This window comes from Myotis yumanensis, unplaced genomic scaffold, assembly GCF_028538775.1.
Source record: "Myotis yumanensis isolate MYYU_CA2020_CCGP unplaced genomic scaffold, mMyoYum1.0.hap1 SCAF_9, whole genome shotgun sequence".
Lineage (NCBI taxonomy): Eukaryota > Metazoa > Chordata > Mammalia > Chiroptera > Vespertilionidae > Myotis > Myotis yumanensis.
In genome coordinates this window covers 45,935,054-45,960,033 of record NW_027223760.1, presented here as the reverse complement: position 1 = coordinate 45,960,033, position 24,980 = coordinate 45,935,054, and the positions used below count along the sequence as shown (strand labels likewise).

General features: G+C 37.5%; 1 protein-coding gene across 3 annotated transcripts in view; it reads right to left on the bottom strand.

Moving 5' to 3' along the window:
- CDK14 (cyclin dependent kinase 14) overlaps nucleotides 1–24,980 on the bottom strand; it is a 522,981-nt gene that overhangs the window by 180,544 nt on the left and 317,457 nt on the right. For all 3 annotated transcript variants that reach the window (XM_070424219.1, XM_070424218.1, XM_070424220.1), the window contains one exon: nucleotides 14,045–14,138. In XM_070424219.1, the coding sequence (XP_070280320.1) occupies nucleotides 14,045–14,138 (94 nt within the window). The remainder of the gene's footprint in view (nucleotides 1–14,044; nucleotides 14,139–24,980) is intronic.

Sequence of the window (24,980 nt, the reverse complement as noted above, 5' to 3'; positions counted from 1 at the left end):
TTTGTTGCTAAGAAAGCAAATTGATGCAACCACTGTGAAAAAGTGTGGTGGTTCCTAAAAAACTTAAAAAATGGAACTTCCTTATGACCCAGTGATTCCTCTTCTGGGTATATATCCAAGGAAACCCAGCACACTAATTTGAAAGAATATATGCACCAACTTGTTTATTGCAGTATTATTTACAATAGCTAAGATGTGGAAGCAACACAAGTTCCCATCAATAGACAAGTGGATAAAAAAGTTGTGGTACATATATGCAATGAAATATTACTTGGCCATAAAAAAGAATGAAATCTTACCATTTGCAACAGCACAGCTGGACCTAGCGTGTATTATGCCAAGTAAAATAAGTCAGTCAGAGAAAGACAAATACCATATGATATCACTTCTATGTGGAATCTAAAGAACAAAATAAACAAACAAACTAGAAACAGACTTATAGATACCGAGAACAAACTGATGGAGGCCAGAGTGGAGTGGTGTTGGGGAAAAGAGTAAAAAAATATGATGGGATCAGGAAGTAAAATTTGGTAGTTACAAAACTGGCATGGTAAAGCACAGAGAATACAGTTAACAATACTGTAATAACGATGTAGGATGCCAGGTGAGTACTTGAATTATTGGAGGGAACACTTTGTAACCCATTTAAATGTCTATTCTCTATGCTGTACACCTGAAGCTAATACAAAAAGAACTGTTGAATAAAAACTATAATAAAAAAATAAAATAAAATAAATGCAATAATTCTATTATTGCAAATATTTCTGCAGCATCAGGGTGCATGCTAATGGTTAATTCCCACAAAGTACTCCCCTCTCCCCCACCCCTGTTCCCAAATCCTAAACTCCATTAGGGGACTAAAAGCAAAACTAATAGCATTGCAAGGTCAAAGGTGAAGGCAGACAGCAGCGAGGTTTGGGTAGAGAAACCTAGGTGTAAGAGAAGGAAAGAGAATTTTTAATTGGGAAATCAAGAGAAGATTTCACTAGGGGGGGAAGCATTTCTCATATTCAGAAAAGTGGGTTCTATTTAGACACTGGGGACAGCAGAAGCATAATTCTGGGCAGGTGTAAAGGCACAGAAGTACAGAAGTTCGACAGCACAGGATGTGTCCCTAAACCAATTCCTGCATCTTCATTGGGGATTGGCCAACATGGAAGGTAAAGTCTGACCTGATCTTTGCTCTTATCTTAGAAAAGAATGTACTCCTAAGTTGAAAATCAAGTTCACTGGCAACTTGAACATTTAGTTACTCAAAAGTAACAGGAGCCTGAGTTTATATCAGACACAATACCGAGGAAAAAAAATAAATGACTGGTACATTTAAAATAGACAGTTCTCAAGAAAATGTGGTATATGCACATATATGTCTGTGTATGAATATTATTCAGCCATAAAAAAGAATGAAATCTGCCACTTACAATGACAAGGATGAACCTTGAGGGCATTATGCTAAGGGAAACAAGTCAGAGAGAGAAAGACAAATACCATATGATCTCACTTATATGTGGAATCTAAACGAAACAAATTACCAAGCTCATAGATACAGGGGACCAACTGGTGGTTGCCATTTATAAAATAAATAAGTTATGGATTAAAAAAAAAAAAGAAAAAATAATAAAATTAGTTCTCAATATTTTTCCAGTACAACTAAATTCATAAAAGAGATTTTAGGTAGAATACAAAAATGCCATAGCCTCCACACTCCCTGGAAAACATATGTCTGCCATTTTCCAAAGAAATGAGAGAGAGGACAAATTCAGCTCCAAGGTCAGCTCATCTGTCAACTTGACTTAAGATAAAACTGTTCTCCAGTGGACATGCGCCAGTGACTTGGGTAGATTAGTGTTAATGATAAATTTTAATCAAACAGTCATAGCTTTCTATGAAGATACATGATAATGAGACATGAGAGATCAATTTAGGATAGAATGTTTTGAGGAGGCTTTTCTTTTTCTTGCAGGGAGTTGGGCAGGAGATGATACAAGGTCAGATTTTAAATGAACTCATGCCTCACAAAAGATTAGCAGCCTGGATAGATTTATCCTTGAGTGTAAAGTCTTCTAAGGTGTAAGAAAAGGTAGGGAACCAGAATGTTAATCAAGTGATCTGAACAGACAGGAATTTATAGTGCTGGGATGTGATGACTACAAATATTCATCTGCTGTGTACACAATTCTAATTGTAGCCACCTAACATTATTAACACAAACCATGTGAAAGAAACCCTCAAATATACTCATTACAAAGGCGTGCCCCAAGGGGGTCACACCAAAAGTATCCTGGAAGAAACACAGGGCTCAGTCTGACTGAATTAACTATTCCTATGTTCTGGAGAGTATGTCTCCACTACCTAGGTTTTTAGGTTGCCACAGAAGGGCCAGAAAATTTAAAACATGCACAATGTTTCAAGGTATGAGGAGTATCTTTAAGAGCGGAGTTTCTTACCCAGGAGGACTCATTGGCCAGGCTTGGCTTCTGTATTTGAAGGCATGGAGTCCTGTCCCCTGAGCCTGATTCAGGGACCCCAGTGAGGCCTAAGAGTGTGCACTCAGAAAGTGATTCCCAAGTCATTCTCTTGCACACTCCTGGTTACAAATCAGCAAACACAATCAACCAAACAACTACAAAGGAATATTTTGGTGAAAAGGTCAGTAGATTTAGGATTTAGTCTCAGTTCTGGCAATTACTGAACATGTCTTCTTGGGCAAGTCCATATACTCTCTGAAGATAGTTTCCTCAGCTATAAAACAATAGCAATGGTACTGGCCCTGTCTTTCCTGGTAATGGGATCAAAGGAAATGGATTAGCTACCTACTGCTGTGGAACAAGCTACTCCAAAACATAGTGGCTTTAAGTAACAGACACTGATCATTGATTATCTCACAGGTTCTGTTGGTCAGGAATCCAGGGGTGCCTTAGCCGGTGCTGCTGCTAAGGGAGTCTCACAGGGTAGCAATGAAGTGTAATGATGGTATGGAATCACAGGAATGCTCACAGGGGAAGGAGCCACTTCCAAGCTCCTGCACATGATTGCTGCCAGGCTTCAGGTCTTCACTGGCTGCAGGCTGGAAACATCAGTACCCTGACATGAGGGTCCCCTCCACAGAGCAACCTACAACATGGTAGCTGGCTTGCCTTGGTGTGAGCCAGTGACACAGTAAAAGAGGGTGTGTTCTCTGGCCTGTGTGCTCAATGGTTAGGGCACTGAACCACACACCAAAGGGTCATAGGTTTGAGTCCTGGCCAAAGTCACATACTAGTACATGGATTATAGGCTCGATCTCTGGCCCCAGTCATGGGGGAGGCAACCAATCGATGTGTCTCTCTCTATCACATCGATGTTTCTCTCTCTCTCTCTCTCTTTTCCCCTCTCTCCCTCCTTTCCACTCTCTCTAAAAATCAATGGGAAAAATATCCTAGGGTAAGGATTAACAACAAAAAGAGAGAGAGAAAGAGACAAGGTGCACAAGAAGGGAGTATCAATCTTTGTGTAATTTAGTCTCAGAAATAATAGCCATAGCTATTGCCATAACCTACCCATTAGAAGCAAGTCTCTAGGTCCAGCCCACACTCAAGGGTTGGGGGAAGGGATGACATAAGGGCATACAAACCAGGAGGTGGGGATATTGGGAGCCATCTTACCCGCTACCTCCCACAAGAGATCACATATGCGATGTCTTGAGGAATACAAGGCTTATCTGTGGGAGCACACTGCAAGTGACTAAAAATTTTAAGGCAGAATTTGAGTTTAAAAAATCTCCTTTATGGACAACATTCTGAGAATTTGCTAAGAAGTGTCACCACCTCCTCACTTCCCTCAGATGTGTCACACTATGGCAGAATTTCACCAACTTCTTTGGACATAGACATCTGTGAAGTTGGTAGTCAAAAAAGGAAAAAGGAGGCTGAGCAAAATGAGGAACCTTGTGACCCACCCAGTAACACTTGGTGACAATTCACACTTTCACATTATCGTAGGGAACAGCACTGTAATGGTGATCAGGAGTATGGGAAAAACATAAAAAAAATTTAGCAGCTTGAAAAAATTGTTTCCCAGATTGCTTTTCACTATAAAGCTGTTTATCAGCTCAACTTGGTGATATACTCTAATGAAAATTTACATAATTTCAGTGCTGGAGTTTTAAAACATGGCCCCGGCATTCTTGACACTCTTCTCATCTAGAACTGGAGTATGTGTCTCCTCCCCTTGACTCTGCGTGTTATGATGAGCTATTCTACAATGGGATACCCCACTATCCTGGTTTTTTTCCTAAGACAAATGACCCTACTGAAGTTTGTTACTAACATTTCTATTGGCTTATTAGCACAGAACTTTCTTTATTAGACTATCCATCTAATCTGTCCATAAATAAATCATGACATTTTTTTCTCTAACATCTTCATTGGCACTGGATCTCTCTTCATCATTTTTCTTCTACATGGCCTTTTTTTTTCCCCTCATAGAATTTTGGCCTGGAAGGTTTCCAACCTTTCTTTCAGCAATGGGATCTGTTTCGCAATCAAAACCTTAAAGAAACCAGAGCCAGGAGTGGAGGGACTGGGACAGCGCTTCCTTCAGGGCACACCCACCTTCACTCCAGCACCCCTGAGACACTGAGCAGGACCCTAAGTCTCCTTTAAAAACCATGGACAGTCTAAACTTTCCCAATTAAACCAGCTAAACAGACCTGAGTTGATCTATAATCTCCCTGGAGGGAGTGCTTTTTCCCGCCCTCCTTTCTTTTCCTTCACTTCACTGCTGCTCGCCCTCACCTTGACTTCTGTGTCCTATCCTGGTCCAGCTCCCACACTCTCACTGACAGACTGTGAGCCTCACTCAGGCGTAGACAGGGCTCCAGGCATCCCCCTATCCCCCTTCTCCTTTTCAAGAAATGGCCTGGTTGGGTGAAATGAGCCCTTGATCCTCACCTTTCTCCTGATTCTGAATGTTCTGTGTACTGGACATTTCCACCTGGGCCTACCCGCTATCATAAAAGTCCAGTAACTTGCTCTCACTTCTTCCTGTCCTTCCATGGGCACTGCTTTTCAATACCCCCATTACTTTCCATGAGCTCACTAAGCACTTGGTTCCACAAGCTTGAAACTCGGAAGTTATTGTTGACTCCTTTCTCTCCTATATCCTTTATATGGACGGATCAAAACAATTTTGCAACAAGAGTCTTCTGATCTGACTTTCTGGGACCTATTCAAATGTAGCCCAGGTGAGAGTACTTTTGAGGCGAGCCAAGACTGTGTCTGTTGGTTTATCATGGCCTGTAGGCACAGTGCCTGGTACAGAATAGGTGTGTGATAATCCTGCTGGAAGAATAACTGAATGAGATAAAAATATGTGATGCTTACTGCAGCATAAAGACCACAAGCAAATTACCTAGTAAGATCGCAATGAGTTAGTACATTTGGACACATTTATAAGATATTATAGTATAATTAAAATATTTTCAGGTATATATTAGTGGCTTGGAAATTGTTCCCTATTTAATGTGAAAAGAAAGAGAAGCTAGATACAAACACATACATTCATTACTAACCCAATTGTGAAAACATAAAACAGAAAATAACAAAAATAGGTAGCATTGGTTATCCCCAAATGGTGATTGTTATTTATTTTCATACTGCTTTTAAATTTTTCTGTTTTCTCAACTTAACACTCTGAATAAGATTTGCCTCTGTATAAATAACTACACCTATTAATAAGGCTTGAGAGAAGCACGTACAAATTAAAAGAGGCATTTGTCCCCCTACTTTGTTTTGCTAAAACTGACTTTCAAAAATTATTAATATTTTCAATATCCTTCACCCCAACATGTATTGCTTAGCTCTCTACTTCTGTCAGTCTTTATACAGTTGAGTTTATCATTATATTATACTATATCAATTTTCCTAAAGCCATTTTAAATTATTACTCTCTTCTTAAAAAATTGTACTTCCTCAATTTTTATCTTAAAATAAGATAAAAAGTCCTCAATCTTTCAAAGCCCAGTCTTGAACATCCTTCCATCCATACAGGACAGACTCCCACTCTGGCACTGTGGCCTGATGTCTCCTGGTACAGAATAGGTGTGTGATAATCCTGCTGGAAGAATAACTGAATGAGATAAAAATATGTGATGCTTACTGCAGCATAAAGACCACAAGCAAATTACCTATGCTTTTCACATTTGTTATAAAGACTGTGTGTGTGGGTTAATGATATTAGTTATCTTGGTAACAAGCTATTAAAAATTTCCAGGAATATTTGTTATTCCATTTCCAATATTCTCTTCAAAACTTTCTGCAATGCCTATCAAATATTTACTTAACAATTTTATCTTTAAACACCACCCACAGAGCTTTATGCATAATCTTGTAATACCATGCGTTTTAAAATTAAAAATGGTTAGAGCTGCAAAACATTATTGAAATCATTACCTCAACTCTTCCCTTTAGAGATGCAGACACTACAATCCAATTAGAAAAAGTGACTTGTTCAGAGAGAATAAAAAAACAACAACCTAGGATTAGAACCTAATATTTAACTCTTAGAGCTCAGTATTTTTTAACTAATACATGATCTATTACTAATACTGGGTTACTCATTTGCTGATCAATTGCTCAGCAATTATTCATGATTCCATTCTTAAAGACAATGCTTGCCTGCCCACCTTGATTGTTGTTATTTTCTCCGGGGCAGGCATGTGGCACACAATTCCTTCCCACCTCTATTGTACCTTATGCTGCAGAGTGAGTGCTGAAGAAGGATGACAGAAATCACTTAAGCAAATCTATTAATGGTAGTGATGATATAAATCTGTGATATCAATATTACATCTTCACCATGTGGCTGCTACATCCAATTGGTAATAACCATCTAGTGTCAGTGCCAGCTTTCTCTGACATTCTATATGGCTATCCTAGCCAATCATGAAACCTCAGGGTTATGGCTCCAGCTAAGATACTGGATACAGCCCTGGCCAGTATGGCTCAAATAATTTTGCGCTTCAAGTTATTAAGCATAGTCTGTGCACCAGATGGTCACAGGTTTGATTCCAGGCCAGGGCACATACCTAGGTTGCAGGTTCAATCCCAGTTGGGGGAGCTTTTTCGAATATATCTCTCTCTCACATTGATGTTTCCTTGCCTTCCCCCCTCCCTCTCTCAAATCAATTAAAAAAAACAGCCAGGATCAGGAGACAAGGATTGGAGCTGGGTGTGCAGACTACATCTCTACAGGTCAGTCAACTCCAAAAGAGAGGCTTGCTTAGGGAGCAATCTCACTCAAAGGCAGTCTGAGTAGTAGCTTTCTAAGTTGCAAGTGGGTCTTCTTACACACACTCACACACATACGCACTTCTAAAGCCTGAATCGCACACAGGGAAGAAAAACATTTTAACAGCTGTAACAATCAAATAATGTGCAAGAGGTTAACCAACAACTGGTGGATGAAATTCCATTGCAAGCCAAAAGACTCAGGAGACAGGCAAGGTGAGACTCTCAGGGTTAACAACATTCAAAGGCAGGGAGAACAAGGACAGGTCCCCAACTGAATCCTGCCAGTCCCTCTGCCCTGACTGCTGCACATTGGGCTGTGAGCCACACAGCCCAGAGCATCTGCCACAGGTCACAGGCAGCTATGCAAGCACTTCTGCCATTTGCTCAGCTGTTGTGAAGTGAGAGGGATGCATTTCCCAGGGATCCACCAAGCAGATTTCTCTTTCAATTCAGAATAACGTGATTAGAATACAAATTTTTTGCCAAAACCGGTTTGGCTCAGTGGATGGAGCGTCGGCCTGCGACTGAAAGGTCCCAGGTTCGATTCCGGTCAAGGGCATGTACCTGGGTTGCGGGCACATCTCCAGTGGGAGATGTGCAGGAGGCGGCTGATCGATGTTTCTCTCTCATCGATGTTTCTAACTCTCTCTCTCCCTTCCTCACTGTAAAAAATCAATAAAATATATTTAAAAAAAAAAAAATTTTTTTATTAGTTCTGATTTTTGTCACCCTGTATATATATACCTGGATGAATACATCTACTGCTTATTTTTGCAATTAATGGAGGTGAATAGACTATATCACACCACATTAAAAAATGGGTAGTGCTGAAAAAAATAAATGAATCCATTTTCACCTAAGTATTGCTTACAGAAATAGTTGCCCATTCACCTGGCAATTTCAAAGTATCTGAAACATAGTTTGTCAAAATTCTATTACTTTCCTTCTTTCTTGCATTTGAGCATCACAATTTCAAGGAAAATGATTTAATGGTAAAAATCTCAAATTATACCATAGCCGGCTCACCTTACAGCTATCAATAGAGTTATTATGCTGTAGAAATAAATTCATTGAACTTGTTAAAAACGTGAACTACTCCCTTCCACCAAAGAAGAGAAAAAGGAAATAAAAAGGAGGAGAAAACCATAAAAATATATAAAGGCTTTACTGACTGATCTTCATTGCTTTTCACATTTGTTATAAAGACTGTGTGTGTGGGTTAATGATATTAGTTATCTTGGTAACAAGCTATTAATTTTGCGCTTCAAAGTTATGAACCACCTTTCTATACACAGTTCACAAGCGAATAAACGGACTTAATCCCTGTATTGAAATACAAAACAAAACAAATAATCCCATGTTTCACAACTTTGCAAAATTGACTATCTCCTGGGCAATACTTTACCAGAGCCCGGAGACACAACTGCTGCTTAAAAAACGGTGTCTGGCAATTTCTGGGAGAAGCTTGTGCAAGTGGATTCAATTACACTTTAATAGCCATTCCTCTTCAGACCAGACATAAAAGGTCACCGAGGAAAAGCATTTTTTCCCAGTGATTCAGTCACACTGGGTTAGTAGATTGTCTTCTTCCGATGATTACACAACTCCTGGGAGAGTCTGCTTGTAGAGCATGACATATAGCTAGCGTTTGCAAATTTTAACAATTCAGTGGGGGAAATAAAATATTTAAGATGATAACATTTACTGTCAAAAGAAGTTTTTTTGATCATGTCTAATTCTTCAGAGTAAAATATAACATTTTAATTCTAAAGCACCAATTTTAGATGATATTTATCTCCTAATTACCAACAGACATTTTACTTGTAAAAAGCACTATGCATGTATAATAATTACAGTAAAAGATAGTTATTACCATCAATCATGATGCTGATCTGTATTTAAGGGTCTCTATGCTCTAACAAGAGCAAACAGTAGTTTAGGATATCAATATTGCCATGGGAAATTTATAATGATTTATCTCTTTGATTTATTAAAAGCCTAGTCATAGCTCAAAGGTCTCTAAATACCCATAAAATTAGGAAAGTATTGCCATAATTAAGAAATACTAGCAAAATCTTCATACAGGAAGCAATCCAACAGGATAGTACCTATTGGAAATTACTGACATTATAAAAAGATACTTATAATGAAAACTTTAAGCTATATCAATGAACTATGATTTCATGAAACTCATTTTTTTGTTCTATTGCTATAGAATATACCTCATTTCTAGTATAACCATTTCCTTTTCTTTTGAATTCACTCTGAAATCATGTATAAGTGAAGATATTTCTTTGATGTGTCCCTCAGTAGATGAGTGGATAAAACAGCTAAGGTACATTTACATGATGGAATGCTGCTACTCTGCCATAAAAAAGAAGGGAATTTTACCCTCTGCGACAATCTGGATAGACCTGGAGAACATTATGCTAAGTGAAATAAGCCAGTCAGAGAAAGACAAATACCATCTGTTTTCTCTCATATGTGGAGTCTAATGAACAAACTGAACTAACAAGCAAAATAGAGATAGACTAGTAGATAGAGAGCAGGCTGACAGTTCTCGGAGGTGGGGGTGAAGAAGGGGATGTGGAGGGATTGAGGAACAATGGGGAAAAAAGAAAGAAGTCATGGACAGGGACAACAGTGTGGTGATTGTGGGGGGAGAGGGCTGGAGGAGGGATAGGGTACAGGAGGGATAAATGATGATGGAAAAAAATAAAATAAATTTTTAAAATATATATATTTTTTATTAATTTCAGAGAGAAGGAGAGGGAGAGATGGAAACATCAATGAAAGAGAATCATTGATTATCTGTCCTTGAGGATTGAACCCACAACCCAGGCATGTGCCCTGACTAGGAATCGAACCGTGACCTCCTGGTTTATGGGTCGACACTCAACCACTGTGCCACTCTGGCCAGGCATTTTAAAAAGCTAAATATTTAAAGCAGTTTTTGAATAATAATCTATAACTACAGATTTGCAAACTGTAGCCTATTAAAATTCTCTCTTCTGCTATTATTTTTCAATGATACAATATATGAACAAGTTTATTATATTTTTTAGAAAATAACAGAAAAGTCATTTAAAATAATTGAATGAAAGTAAAGAATGGAGTAGAAAAAATGTTTATAAAATTGTACATTTTTGTTAAGGGCCATAAACTATGAATAAAAGAATATAATTTATTCTTGATTGGGAAAACTCAATTTTATATCATTTCTTCCTAATATAATCCATAGGCTCAATACAATCTCAATGAAATCAGCAAGAGATTTTCTTGGGAACAGGGAGAAAGAAGTGTTCCATTAGTTTAGATAAAAGGATGACTGTATAAGAATATGAAAATTAAATTTTATTGAATTAAGGACTTTCAATTCTAATGATTTTTAAGTAATAGGATAACTGTACAAAGGATGTTTCTGGCGGCACTTCATAATAGTTAATCACTGTAAACAAACTATGCAAATAATATCTCATCCATACAATAAACACTCTCCTGTCATTAACAATGGTAAGTTTCTAGATTTATTTTTCAATGAAAGATGTTTATTATATACTGTTGAGTAAAAAAAAAGTTACAAAACAGTACACAAGGTATGATTCAATTTGCTTTACCTGTATAGAAATGGAGAATATACATCAAAATACTAAATGCGATTTTCTCTGGGTAGTAGAACAAAGGGTGATTTTTTTTCAAGTTTTATACTTTTTGATACTGTGGGAGTCTTCCATCATAAAGATGCATTATTATTATAATCATAAAACAATATTTTATTATTCTGTGTGGGAATTTATGAATAATAAATAATAAGCAGAACTGAAAAGAAGTGGCTACAAAACAAGTATCATATATAGATTGGGCAAAAGTAGATCTAAAGTTGTGAGTATGCGAAGCAGAGTTCATTCTGGTATTATTATTTATTATTGTATTGTTTTCCATACAAACAACTGTCAGCCTATTTTTGCCCCATTCTGCATATGCTGTTTAGAAGAGACCCACTTCAGATCAAAAGACACACAGACTGAAAGTAAAGGGATAGAAAAAAGTAATTTCATAAAAATGGAAACAGAAAAAAAAGAAGCTCGGGTAGCAACACTTATCTATTTATATAAAAGCTCAGCGACCAGAATGGCAGAATGACCAGAATGACCGGAACAACCGGTGGCTATGACACACACTGCAGCAGTCAACCAGCCTGATCCGGGGCCCCGATCAGCCTGATCAGGGTGTTGGAGGCTGATCGGGGGCGGGGCCAGCTGCCAACTGCCTGCGGCCCCTCCTGTGATGGGCCCCCATCAGGGCGGGCCAACCAGACCCCACCCATGCATGAATTTGTGCACCAGGCCTCTAGTCCTATATAATAAAAGAGCTAATATGCTAGTTGGACTGAACAGCAGAATGACTGTCCCGACGACCTTCCGGATGAAGCTGGGGCTGCAAGGGCTGAGCCCCTTGCACAAATTTTGTGCATCTGGCCTCTAGTATCAGATAAAATGGATTTCAAAACAAAGGCTATAGCAGGGGTGGGCAAACTTTTTGACTCGAGGGCCACAATGGGTTCATAAACTGGACCGGAAGGCCGGAACAAAAGCATGGATGGAGTGTTTGTGTGAACTAATATAAATTCAAAGTAAACATCATTACATAAAAGGGTACGGTCTTTTTTTTTTTTTTTTTTTTTTTAGTTTTATTCATTTCAAACGGGCCGGATCCGGCCCGCGGGCCGTAGTTTGCCCATGGCTGGGCTATAGCAAAAGTCAAAGAAGGACACTACATAATGATAAAGCTATCAATCCAACAAGAGACTATAACCCTTGTAAACATTTATACATCCAACATGGAAGTACCCAAATACATAAAGCAAATATATATTTGCTGATGGGCACAAAGAGTTCCTGATGGGCACAAAGTGAGAGTTGGGCAGCAATACAGTCACAGGTGGGGACTTCAACATCCCGTTGACATCAATGGATAGATCTTCCAGACAGAAAATCAACAGGGTATTTACTATGTGTCAGGCATAGTTCTAAAAGCACTTTCTGCGTATTAAGTCAATTATTCCTCAAACTTACGAGGTAGGTGTTACCATTATCTTTCATTTCCCCCAGGGGAAAATGAAGGCTCAGAGAGCTAAGTCCCTTGCCCAAGGTAAGAGAGCAGGCGATAAAATCCAGATCATATGGCTCTAGGACACATTTCATGTTTATTTTGTTGCATATTTTAAATTTTAGAATAGTTTTATAAAAGTTACAAAAAAAGTAGTACAGAGAGTTCCTGTAGACCCCTCACCAGCTTGCTTTGTGGTTAAAATCTGACATTACGATGGAACATTTGTCATAACTGAGAAATACACATTGGTATTAACTAAACTGCATGCTCTCCTTGGATTCCACTAGTTTTTTCACTAATGATCTTTTTCTGTTCCAGGATTCCGTCTGGGATACCACATCACATTAAGTTGTCATGCCTTTGTAGCCTCCTCTGGGCTGTGAGAGTTCCTCAGACTGTCCTTGTTTTTGATGACCTTGACAATTTTGAAGAGTACTAGCCAGGTATTGTGTAGAATGTCCCTCAGTCTGGGTGTGCGTGATCTGTTTTTCATGATTACTGTGGTCATGATTATGTAGAAAGATCACAGAAGTGAAGTGTTGTTCTCAACATATTGTACCAAGGGTACATGCTACCAACATGACTTCTCTTTGATGATGACAACCTTTAAGACCTGGCTGAGTCGGAGCACTATCTCAATTCATTGAGGTTCTGCTCCCCGGAATATGTCGACAGTTTGGCTCAAATAAACTCACCAAAAAATTCTTTACAGGTTTCAATGGTTTTTTTTATGTTAGCATCTTATTAGGGTTAGACAAATAGCCCAAGAAAACTTTGTCTTTTAAATGGAGAGAGAGAACTGAACTCTAATTTTGCATCAGCTTACTTTTGATATTTAAATTAAATTTACTCGAATATTATTTAGTTTTATCATCCATAAAATTTTCTTTCTCACTATTCCTTTTCATAAACTTCTACAATTTTTCTTGTAATTCCATCCAATATGCATTTCCAGACCTCACACCTCCTTTTACTAAAACATATATTAATTTTTTGTATATTAATTAGAATTCTTAACCCTTAGAAATCTTAATATCTAGTGAAAACTAAAAAATAAGCAATTAGCATTCTTTAAATTGGCAATATTATGAACACATTTCATAATCTCTAGAAACAAATTTCTTGCACTGGCAAATACATTTTATAATTTTTAGAAACACACTTTTTCAATAAAATACAATAAATACTCATCAATAGACCCCCCCCCCCCCCCAAAAAAAAAGACCTGGCTGAGGTATGTTTGCCTGGTTTCTCCATTTCAAAGTTACTATCCTTTCCTCCCCTCCCTCTCTTTCTATGCTCCACTTTATGGGAAAAGGTTACTGATCAAAGCCCACATTTAAGTGGGCGAAGATGGGAGGGAGTTAAGAGGGGGGGAATGTCTATATAAATTATTCACAATTTCTCATCAGAGCTCTCATTTTTACCCCCTATTCTATTTTGCCTCTGATGGCCTGTCCTTTCTTACCATTTTGACATAGTATTAACATGCAGTAGTGTAAAAACATAATTATTAACTAATTTCTTACTTTTTCAAAAGTCAAAAAATATATTAGAATTACATGTGACAACCAATAAATTTGTTTAAAATTATTTTCCACTACCACTAAGGGGTGAATTAAAAATCAATTTTTCTCAAAAGCATTCCATGAAGAACTTACCAGAAATATGCGTTCAAGTTGATCCTGAATGTCTTTCATTCCTGGAAAAGCAGCGACTCCTTGGATCATTTCAACAAAGATGCAACCAACTCCCCTAAAGAAAGGATAAATAATTATTGCAAAAACTTTGATATATTCTGCTTAGAAAAATAAATCTGAAGCTAGAATACCTACTCCTACAGAGGAAAAACAATGAATAAATAACATCCTCAATAAGTACCAAGGACTGTGACACACACACACCTGGATCCCATAACTTTCCTTCCCCGCTTTGTCTACTGCCCTGAAAGGAATTTAAAAAGATGCAACTATATTGGGGTTAGAAAAAGGTGGAAACCAATATAATCAAAAACTTGGTGGCTCCACCTTACTTACAGGATGCAGTCCAGAAATCCTTCCCCTGATATAGAAGCCACCACAGTCTTGTTCTAATATTCTTTTCCAACCCTATTTCACAAATTCATAATGTAGTTTTCTCTCTAGCTATCCAGGGCTCAAACACCTTTGGATCAAAATTATCTGGGAAACTTTAAAATACTGCAAATGATCTAAACACAAACCCCAAGGATTCTGCTTCAATCAGTCATTGACTCAGGCTGCTCAAGCAATTTAAGGCAACTACACTGAGGATCTCTAAGCCAGACTGATAGGCCCATGAGTCAAGCAAAACTCTGTACAACTTGGCTCAAACTGCTGCTCTACCTAGGACTTCCCCCTTCTTCATCTATTTGCTCTTGACATGTGAATCCAACCCAGCTTCTATACTGTAATGTAAATGCCTACTCTTCCACAAAGTCTTCCACTAACATTACAGCAAACAGAATAGCTTTCTTTATGAGTTTATTTTTGGAGCTCTTACTCAATATATATTGAACATCTACTATGGTCCACTTCCTCTCCTAGCTAGCCTGCCATGCTCACACTTCTAGCAAGGCAGTCCAGCAGGATATCAGGAGACCTTGCCCCCCAGACAACAGCTTGCACCTAAGCAGCAGGAACAACCAATCAATAATACAGGCAGGGAGCCAATCAAATACTGCTGCTGGGACTTTGGAGACCAAGTCACTTGGGAGCAGAACAGAAACTACCATACATAGATGGGTTAAGTCCCATCAGTGGCAGAGAACTAGCAAGAATGGCCACCTTCCTAGAGGTGACGTCCCCTGGTTCATGCCTTCCTAAGGCCTGGATGTTCAGGCAATGCAGTGTTTGTGCTAAATCTCTCTACCTTCTAGCAATTCTCCAGGACATTTTTTTAAATTGTTCTATGTTGAATGAGTTTGTTTCCTGACAGTGTCCTAATAAAATCATGAACATATTGGGGTACTTCTTTAATTTGCTGCACTCCTATTCCATTTAGGGTGAGCAAACCTTTGTGTCAGATCCTCGCAGTGGTTCTCAACCTTCCTAATGCCGTGACCCTTTAATACAGTTCCTCATGTTGTGATGACCCCAATTTCATTGTTACAAATTGAACATAATTAAAGCATAGTGATTAATCACAAAAAGAATATGTAATTATATATGTGTTTTCCGATGGTCTTAGGTGACCCCTGTGAAGGGGTCGAGACCCACAGGTTGAGAACTGCTGCGAGTCTAGAGGTTAAAGACAGGAGGCCTACGTCTCTATAGCTGCTCCAGTTGCTATCTTAAGTGTATATAAGCAGTGTTTTGAATTAAAGGAGTAATTTACAGAAATCTATTCTCTATTATACCACATACTTTCTATTAAATTAAACACCAACAATATGTAAAGTCAAAATGATAAAAAACAAATGCTACTTTATATAAAAAAATAATCCAAGAAGTAAAGAATTAATTTCAGAAATCAATGCACTAGGCAGATGGGTTTTAACACTTTTCATTTAAAATTTGAAAGACAAAATAGAAATCAAAATCATTTTATTAACACATTAAAGTGCAATGATATTCATATAAATATTGGGGTTTTAGATGTCCAGTTAGGTGTAGGATTTCAACTTGGTGACTTTAAAAATTTTTATTTGATGAATTCATTTCTGAGACTACTAACCTACATTTTTATTGCCTTCGTATTTAAGATAACAAAAACTATCTTGGATCTTAAATAGCTACCTACACCTTCCTTTTTTAAATATTCAGAACATACTCACTATTCTCCACCTTTTGGCCTTAGTCTTTCCCACCACAAGCTCCAAATCTGAGTTCGAAGACCCTCAGTAGAAGGCAAGCCACCCCCGCTGTCTACCCTGCTAAGCTGGCTGGTGATGTAACCATTACACTGTCAGGACTCCTTCCAGAAATTATTTTACCACTACTTGGGCTTAGTCTATATCATATCCATAATATGATATTTAGAACAATTAAAAGACAAATCTATGCTGTAATTCCACTTGGTTGGAAGGTAATGATATAACACACCTGTAGGCTCCTATCTGCTCAGCTAGTGAAGGGACTGGAATTCTCATTTCTAATGGACGTTTCTGAGGACATCATTTTTCAAAGATGCCTTAGGGTACACTAATAAAGCTGAGAGAATGATACTTAAAGGATATATAAAAGAAAGAGACAGGAAGCTCAAGAAAATTAAAAAGTGGAAATATAAAACATATCACCATATTAACATAGCAGATTACTTTATTACAGGAGCTGCCTTACTGCCTTCAATTTAATATGAAGGGACTATTACCTGCTTTCCATTTATTCCTTCCTACAGTGAATTAGCCCTGCGATCCCTCTCTTGATGGATTGAGGTGACTGCCTTTAGCAGTTTACTTAGAAAGAATGCATCCACACTTGTTCTATACTTATGATATATAAACTTATTTCAGCAGGTCTCCTTTCATTTGTCACTTCTTTGGACAATTTGAGTAGTTACATAATTATCAGCCTCTTAGTCTACATTTTTCAAGAATAAGAACTGGTCACAAAGCTTACTGGTCACACAGGATTCAGTGAGTTTAAATTCTTATTTTAGGATCAATTACCTGGTAAGGTAATATATAAGCATCCATGCATGCTTACATCTCTCAATTCTCAAAACTCCTGAATTTAATTTATGCCACAGATGTATAAATAGTTTATCACAATTAAGCTGAATTGATCATTTTAATTATGAGCAGAGATGGATTATTTTTTAGGCTTGAAGGTCATATAGTTTTGGAGTTCTTATTTTGACAAAGAATACAAAATTATGAGTGAAAAATTGGGTACAAAAGTGAATTTAGAAGCCTGGCCGGGTAGTTCAGCTGGTTAGAGGATTGTTCCAATATGCCAAGGTTGGAGGTTCAATTCCCACTCAGGGTGCATACAAGAAGCAACCAATGAATGGTAAGTAAATAAGTGAAAAAATAAATTGATCTCTCTCTGTCTCTCTCTCTCTCTCTAAAATCAATAAGTAAAAATTTAAAAAAAGAAAGTGAATTTAGAATGAGAAAACAAATCAAAAGAAGTCATAAAAATTTTAATCTACAGAGGAATCAGATTTTTAAATATCTTGAGCTTTTTTCTTCTTTAAATCCAAGAGTGAAGATGGAAGAGAGTGAAGGCCCCACATGCTCTCTAATTTCTGTCACAGCTTTTATCCACAGGACTTCCTCTTTTCCAGCCATGCTGCTCTGCTGTCCCTTCTAAAACACCCAACACTCCTTCCCATGTGAGCATCTGTGTTTGAGTTGTTCCCTCTGCCCAGAGCGCATTTCCCCTCATTCTGTGCATGGATAATTGCTCCTTGTTATTCAGGGATCAGCTCAAATGACTCTATTGAGAAATGACCTTCTTAACCACCATATGTAAGGCAGGTTCCTCTTGCTGCCCAGACCCCATGTCTCACCTTCCTTTCCCTAGTTTGTTTTCTTCACATCACTTAAAGGATGTTAGCTTCTCTTTGCTTTTGGGGAGTGTGTCTCCTCTAGATGAAAGACCCAAAAGAGATCAGCTTGTCTTCAAGGTTCAGGGAAGTGTCAGGCACACAGTAAGGGCTCAAAAATATTTGTTGAATGAATGAATCAAAAGCAGTGAAACACTCCCTCCACTCTCTCTTTCTCAACTACCAAGTGAGAGCTGAAATTAGGGACTCGTCTCCGAGGAGTCTTGTATGGAAGAAGGGATGGAGGTGGATTATCACCTTACAAACAGAGAAAACTGGTGAACAGTACTTTGACCATGTGAACAAGGCTAATGTCATCAGAGATAGGTCATGTGGATAGCTTGTGCCTTTGATAGAATTTGATGATGAGGTCACTTCAACCCTGCAGTCTTCCTCCCCCAAACATTAATCGACTACAAATTAAGGGAAATTCTACAAAATACCCAAATAGTACTCCTCAAAACTATCAAGGTCATGAAAATCAAGGACAATCTGAGAAACTACCATAACCATAGGAGGCTAAGGACACAGGACTACTACATATAATGTGGCATCCTGATTGGGATCTTAAAACAGAAAAAGGAAATTAGGAAAAAAATAGTAAAATAAAAATAAAGTTGTTAATAGCAATGTACTATTGTGGGTTTCTTAGGCGGGACAAATGTGCCACAGGTAAGATATTAAGAATAGAGGAAACCAGGTAAGAAGTATATAGAAACTCCCTACGGTCTGCAAGTTTTCTATAACTCTATTCTAAAATCAAAAGTTTATTTTTTACAAAAGGCAAAATGAAGGACAGCATCTCCTTGGGACAGTATATAGAATGAGTCATTTAAGTACAAGAGCCACAGAATTTTGAGTTTTCCACATACGAGAAAAAAAGAACCCCTGTGCATTTTGATGAAGTTTTTCTAAAAAGCAACATGAGCCATCTAGACCTGCAGGCTAGAATGTAAAATATCAGTTAAAGTTAACCTTAAATAACTTGGGCAGAAAACTACTTAAAGAGTTAGTTTGATATAAAGGTATTTGAAAATAGACATATACAATCTATGGCAAAGGAATTCAAGATGAAAAAATTGATCTAAACGATTAAATTTCAGGCAATGGGGGGAGTGTGGAATGCAGAGAAAGAACGGAATTCCCAGGGAAGGGGCAAGAACTTTTCTCCTTCAGAGTAGGGTACAGCGAGTTCAATGTCACTTCTCTGGGAAGGCTTCCTGATCTCTCAGACTGGATGGATTAGGTCAAGTCGTGCCCTAATTCCACGCTTCTCATGGTACTTCCTAAAACTGTAATTTATTAATTTGTAAATGTATTAGCCACTATCATCTTTCTCAGAACACTGGTTTGGTCTTTTAGTTTTAAAGACAAAGTTCAAGTGAGCCAGAGCCAAGGGGTTATAACAATACAGCAGTCTTCCCAGACCTGGATGAAATAGGGTCACTATGGTCACCAGCTAATATGCATTGTAATCTACTTATACACTAACTACCTGTGTGGTAAAGCCCTGCTGGGATGTTACGGTGCAGGACAATTTTATATCTTGCAACTAAAATAGGGATTACTTAAATCCATCAACTCCCCACTCAAATAATTTCGGCATTTGACACATGCCATTTCAAGTTGAGTGCACTCAATTTTCTCATAAAGACATTGCTATTACAAGATGCTAATTAACCCAAAAAATGATTATCCCACATGAAGCATAAAATAGGACTGAGAGATTATTATTACTATTATTATTATTATTTAATCCTCACCCAAGGATATTTTTTTCCCATTGATTTTTAGAGAGAGGGAAAGAGAGAGAGAAACATCAATGTGAGAGAAACACATCTATTGGTTGACTCCTACACGAGCCCTGACTAGGGCCCGGGCAGGGGAGGAGCCTGAAACTGAGGTACATACCCTTGACCGGAATCAAAACCAGGACCTTTAGGTCCGCAGGCTGACGCTCAATTCCTTGAGCCAAACTGACTAGAGACAGAGAGATTATTATTTATCTAAACTACATTAATCTTATTTTGGTCATCAAAAAATAAAACATTATTTTCCTTCTTCCCTAATTTTCAGGGCAACAGTTTGGTAAGACTTTAATATTTTTTATTTATTTATTTTATTTCTTTTCTAAGACTTTAATGTTTTAAAATATGGTTCAATTAAAATCTCAAAAAACAAAACAAAAAAAGAAAACCTCTCCTAGATTTTAGCATCTGATTTCATCCATTTGTTAACAAAGGCCTGAGATTCCTCAGGGCAGAGAGGGACAGTTTCACTCTCAAGTGTTAGCCTTGCACCACAGAGCCTGGATCATGACACAGGATAGCCTGTGCATCTGAGTTTGTGCAGAGAGGACACGAGCCAGCCAGCTCCCACTCTCCCCACGAGAGAGACCTGCCTGCCCCTTCTCATTCCAACCTGCCTAACTAAAAGTTACGAGGCCTCTACTCAAGTTCAGAGAATCAGAAAGAAGGCTGTAGACGAAGAGAGTGTCAAGCTGCTTCTGAAAGGAGGACAGATGAACAGAACAGGACTCTCTGCAGGTTTTGCCTTCCTCTCTTTCAACATTATGCTGACACCAGAAATTCCCTCAAAGCCTGTGTGCTCATCGTGAAAAAAGAAAAAGCACCTGAAGTAGCTCTTGTCACCACATGGGTAATGCGGTTACCCATCATGTGGGGGGTCTGGATAGAATGAAGGTTCACTGCCCATCACATGGGGGCCTGTTTAGAATGTTCACTGCTCATCACGTGGGGCCTGGTTAGAATGAGGGTTTTGACTGACTAGGCTGAGATCCCGCATCTCTAACAAGCCTCTAAGCAATGCTCACGCTGCTGGTTCCAAGACCAGAAACCCACGAGCAAGAATTGAAAGGAATCTACGTAATTCTGTTTTGAAAGGAGTTTTATAACTTGGATTACTTCTCTGAATATAGATTCAGGCTCCAGTCAAAGGAATAACAAAGACAGTAGACTAGTGAAATAAATTAGATTAAATGCTAAACCCAACCTGAACTTCACACACAGGAATGCAATAGTAATTCAGAAAGGTTCCTCGTTAATTAACCTAATAGGTAATTTTATTTAGTCATGCTTCACTGAAATAAACCATTATGCAATTAAAGCTAGTGTGCTTTGATGTTCCAAGACTGCCATTAATTTATCTCACTTCTTTCTGTGGAAATGTATATATTTGTAAGATAGGCCATGGTTTTGTTCCCTAGGAGGTTAGCTTCTAAAAGATCAGAAATTAAAAAAAAAATTTTTTTTGCTATAACTTATAAGAAAATGTATTACACATAACAGATGTGATATTTTCAAGTTGGCATTTGCAGAATTTGAAAAGTGAAAGATTAAAAAATTACATTCCACATGCCCTTGGTGACTACTGAAGGGGCTGAATTGATTAAACTGTCACTCATCATTTACTGTGGTTAGCGCTCCATTAGGCTCAGATAGGCACAATATATCTTAGTCAAATACTTCTCTGGAGTACTTAGTTCTCAAGGAATAAAAACCAAACCAAAGCAAACCTAGATTGTGGGTAAAAGCCCATCTCAGAAAACATTCAACTCAAAAAAAGAGACTTGCTATATAATGGGAAACTCTAAGATGTACTTTTCAAATGGTGAGACAAAATTACATCTCCAAGAAGGTACACTTACAAGTTAAGCATATCAGAACAAAAATTAAATAAAAGCAAAGAATGAAGTCCAGGCAGCTAATGTAGTTCTGTAAGGCCAAGGCCCAGGGTGGCCGGCTGTTGACTTGGGAGTAGGTACCAGTGTCGTCATATAAAATAAGACTTCTGAGACGTCTCAAGAATCCAACCATCTTAAAGTTCTAAACAGCATTAATGCTTCTTATGCTACAATGGTAATTCTTGCTCACACATTTTAATATACTTCTATCTATCTATCTATCTATCTATCATCTATCTATCTATCTAATATACATGTTTCAGTATACATATATTTTAGTACATATATATTTGTGTGTATATGTAATATTTGTGTATATATACATATATGTGTGTGTGTATATATGTGTGTGTGTGTGTGTGTGTGTGTGTATATATATATATATATATATATATATATATATATATATATGATTTTTTTAATCAAGTGGCAAACCTGTATTTTTGCATTCTGGTCCAGCTACTTAAGCTAGAAACACAGGAATCATCCAAAACCCTTGCCTTTCCCTTCATTCAGTCATGAAGTTCTCATATCCTATTTCTAAAAATCCCTCCATTATGGTCTCTAACCATTTCCCCCCCTTTCTTCCTTTTTCTCTACCTGCTTCTTAAACCATGTCCCTTTTCCTAACCACAAGTCTCAGCTATTTCACCTTATGGTGGGATATTTTATCCACAGCATGGCCTTTATGGCCTTCAACCCCAGCCTTGTCAACTTGGAGAGATGGCTTTGGCAAGTCAGTCCAAGTAATTGCCACTTGGTGAAATCTTCCGTGACCACCCCCCTCCTCCCACACCTCTCCTCAACAATCCACCAAGGATAAACTTATCACTGTCACCTCTAAGCCACCACTGTACCAACTGTATACCTGTGTTATAGCTATCACAGTCCTTCCCTCTGACCTTGAAGGCATGAATGGGTCTTTCTCATCCCTATAAGCCCCAGGACCTGACCCAGTGCCTGGTGCAAAATAGATGTTCAATAAATATCTTTAAAAATGGATGAATGTATTGCATAAACTAGTCTGAGCAGTATATACATGAAACTGCAATAGAGAAAGAAACTGGATGTAGAGCTAATATATAAAATGAAACATTAAAATAAAATAAAAAATAAAGAAAAAAATCAGTTCAATAATATCACCAAAATATCTAAACCTAATTTCATTTATAAGTCACTCTGAGAATTCCAGCAGTCTCCATGGCAACCTCTGGTTCAGCAGTACAATTTACTCAAATGGTAAAATTTAGAGGTAGAGGAATTTTTAGAGAATGTTTAAGACAATGTTTTGACTTCCACATCTACGGACACTGTATTACATGTTTAAATGTCTTCGTTTCGGTCCCAGAACCTGAAACCGTGACTCTGAAGCCTGGGCCAATGAGCCCTTCATTATGCCATCTGCCTCCCCAGTGATAACCAAGTGGCTTTATCTGGTCAGATTGCACAAGAAGAAAGAGAAATGGCAAATTTGTTCATGTTCCTGGTCACATATATGCTAAGGATAAAGATAATACCAAAATCAAGTCTCAAAATTCAGGTTTGAGAAGCAATAAAACTACCTTTAAAACTGAAGTCTATCACCATTGCTACTATACTGAAAATAAGATGATTTTCTATGTTTAAAAATACTTGAAAATTCAAAACAGGCTCCCACAGATAATGAAGATCCTAGAGATAAAGTATTAAAATAACAGCCAAAGATTATATAGATAACTGAGAATATTCAGACTAGAAATATCCAGAAACTAGGCACACACACAAAAAATGTAAATAGGAAAGGTCCTTACTGAAGACTACTACAAGTAAACAATGTAAAACTCAAAGTATTGCATTCAATAGCAGAGAAATATTATTTCTTGTACAATGGAATAAGAAAGGAAGAGAGAAGTCCCGTTTGATTAGTCATTTAAAATGCTACCAGTGAAAGCACTTCTCCAAGGAATAACTAAAGACCAGTCAGGACAAGAAAAAAGCATTAATAAGCCTTGTGCATCTTTAATTTCTGGTTTATATGACAGCTGATGCAGAACAAGGAAGTCATATTATAAGATTTCTCCCTGCAAAAGTTATTAATCCTCCTGCATTAGGGGAATTAGGAAAAAAAATTATTCACGGGTAATTATGTTAAATATCAAAGCAAATGACACATTCAAGCAATCTTCCTAGAGAAATCATACCTAACATACCATGAAGAAAATAACTGCTGAGAGAATATTTGACAGTGAAATATTTGACAACCATCTGATATCTTAGTAAATATATGGAAGACCTGAAGGCAAAAACCTTCCCATTGTAAATCCTCATTGTCCATTTTTTTTTTGTTGTTGTTGGAGTTTGTGGGCTTTTTGAAGTATTCTCAAAGGCTTGCCCTGGAATATGGCTGTGTAGACAAGACATTGCACATAGAATGCAAAATGAATGGTGTCCCCTGGAGTTGTGTGATGCAATGACACTAGTGAGTGGTAATTGAGAATAAGGACCAGGTGTTTTTACGGCTGACCCTCTGTAAAGTCTGTAAGGTTTTGTTGAATGAATGAATGAAAGAATGAATGAATGAAGATGCTCATATTGTGTACTGTAAGAGAGATCTTTGTGGAAAGGGGGCTGCCCTGGGACTCTACGGGTGTTTCTTTTCTTTGCTATCACCAACCAGCTAGTTAGTGTGTGCAACATAAGGAAGCACTTTCAGAATCTAGGGGTGGTGTTATAAAATGGCCATGAAACAATTAAAAAATTATGAATTTATTTCACTGGTTACTAAAATTCTGAAATAATTGAATATGCTAGGATGAAATATGATAAAGTTTTTAAATTTGTTGCCTTTACATCAGGCCATGAATATATTGTTTCAGAAGCAAGCATGGGAAAGCTGGCAATCAAGGAAGAACCATTACATTATCTATGAGAAAGAATACAAAATCCTTCCCAAGTTTCTATACAAAACACAATCATATATAAACATCTCACTATTGGAATCTGTCTCACACGGAAATACAGAGAAACATAAAATGTATAACAAAAAATAAACAATCCATATGTGAATAGGAAAACAGATTCTGTCTTCAGTAATTTAATAAGTGCCTATCACACACTATGATTAAGTTTTGTTTTATTTTTTAATGGAATTTAGCAGGCTATTTCTTAGCCACTCATAGGTTACTTTAGTTAAGTTTGACTTTAATTCTTTTTCAATTATTGTATTATTTATTTTCCCCCTTAATGGCATATTTTACCAATAGGAATCTAGGGACACTACGTTAGAAGAGTAAAACTAAAAAGCAACCAACCAAACAAATATCTAAGTTTATCAATCATATAATATAGCATCTAAAATCAAGAAACCTACTAGGTGTACTTTAAATTATATTAATTCATACAGCAGA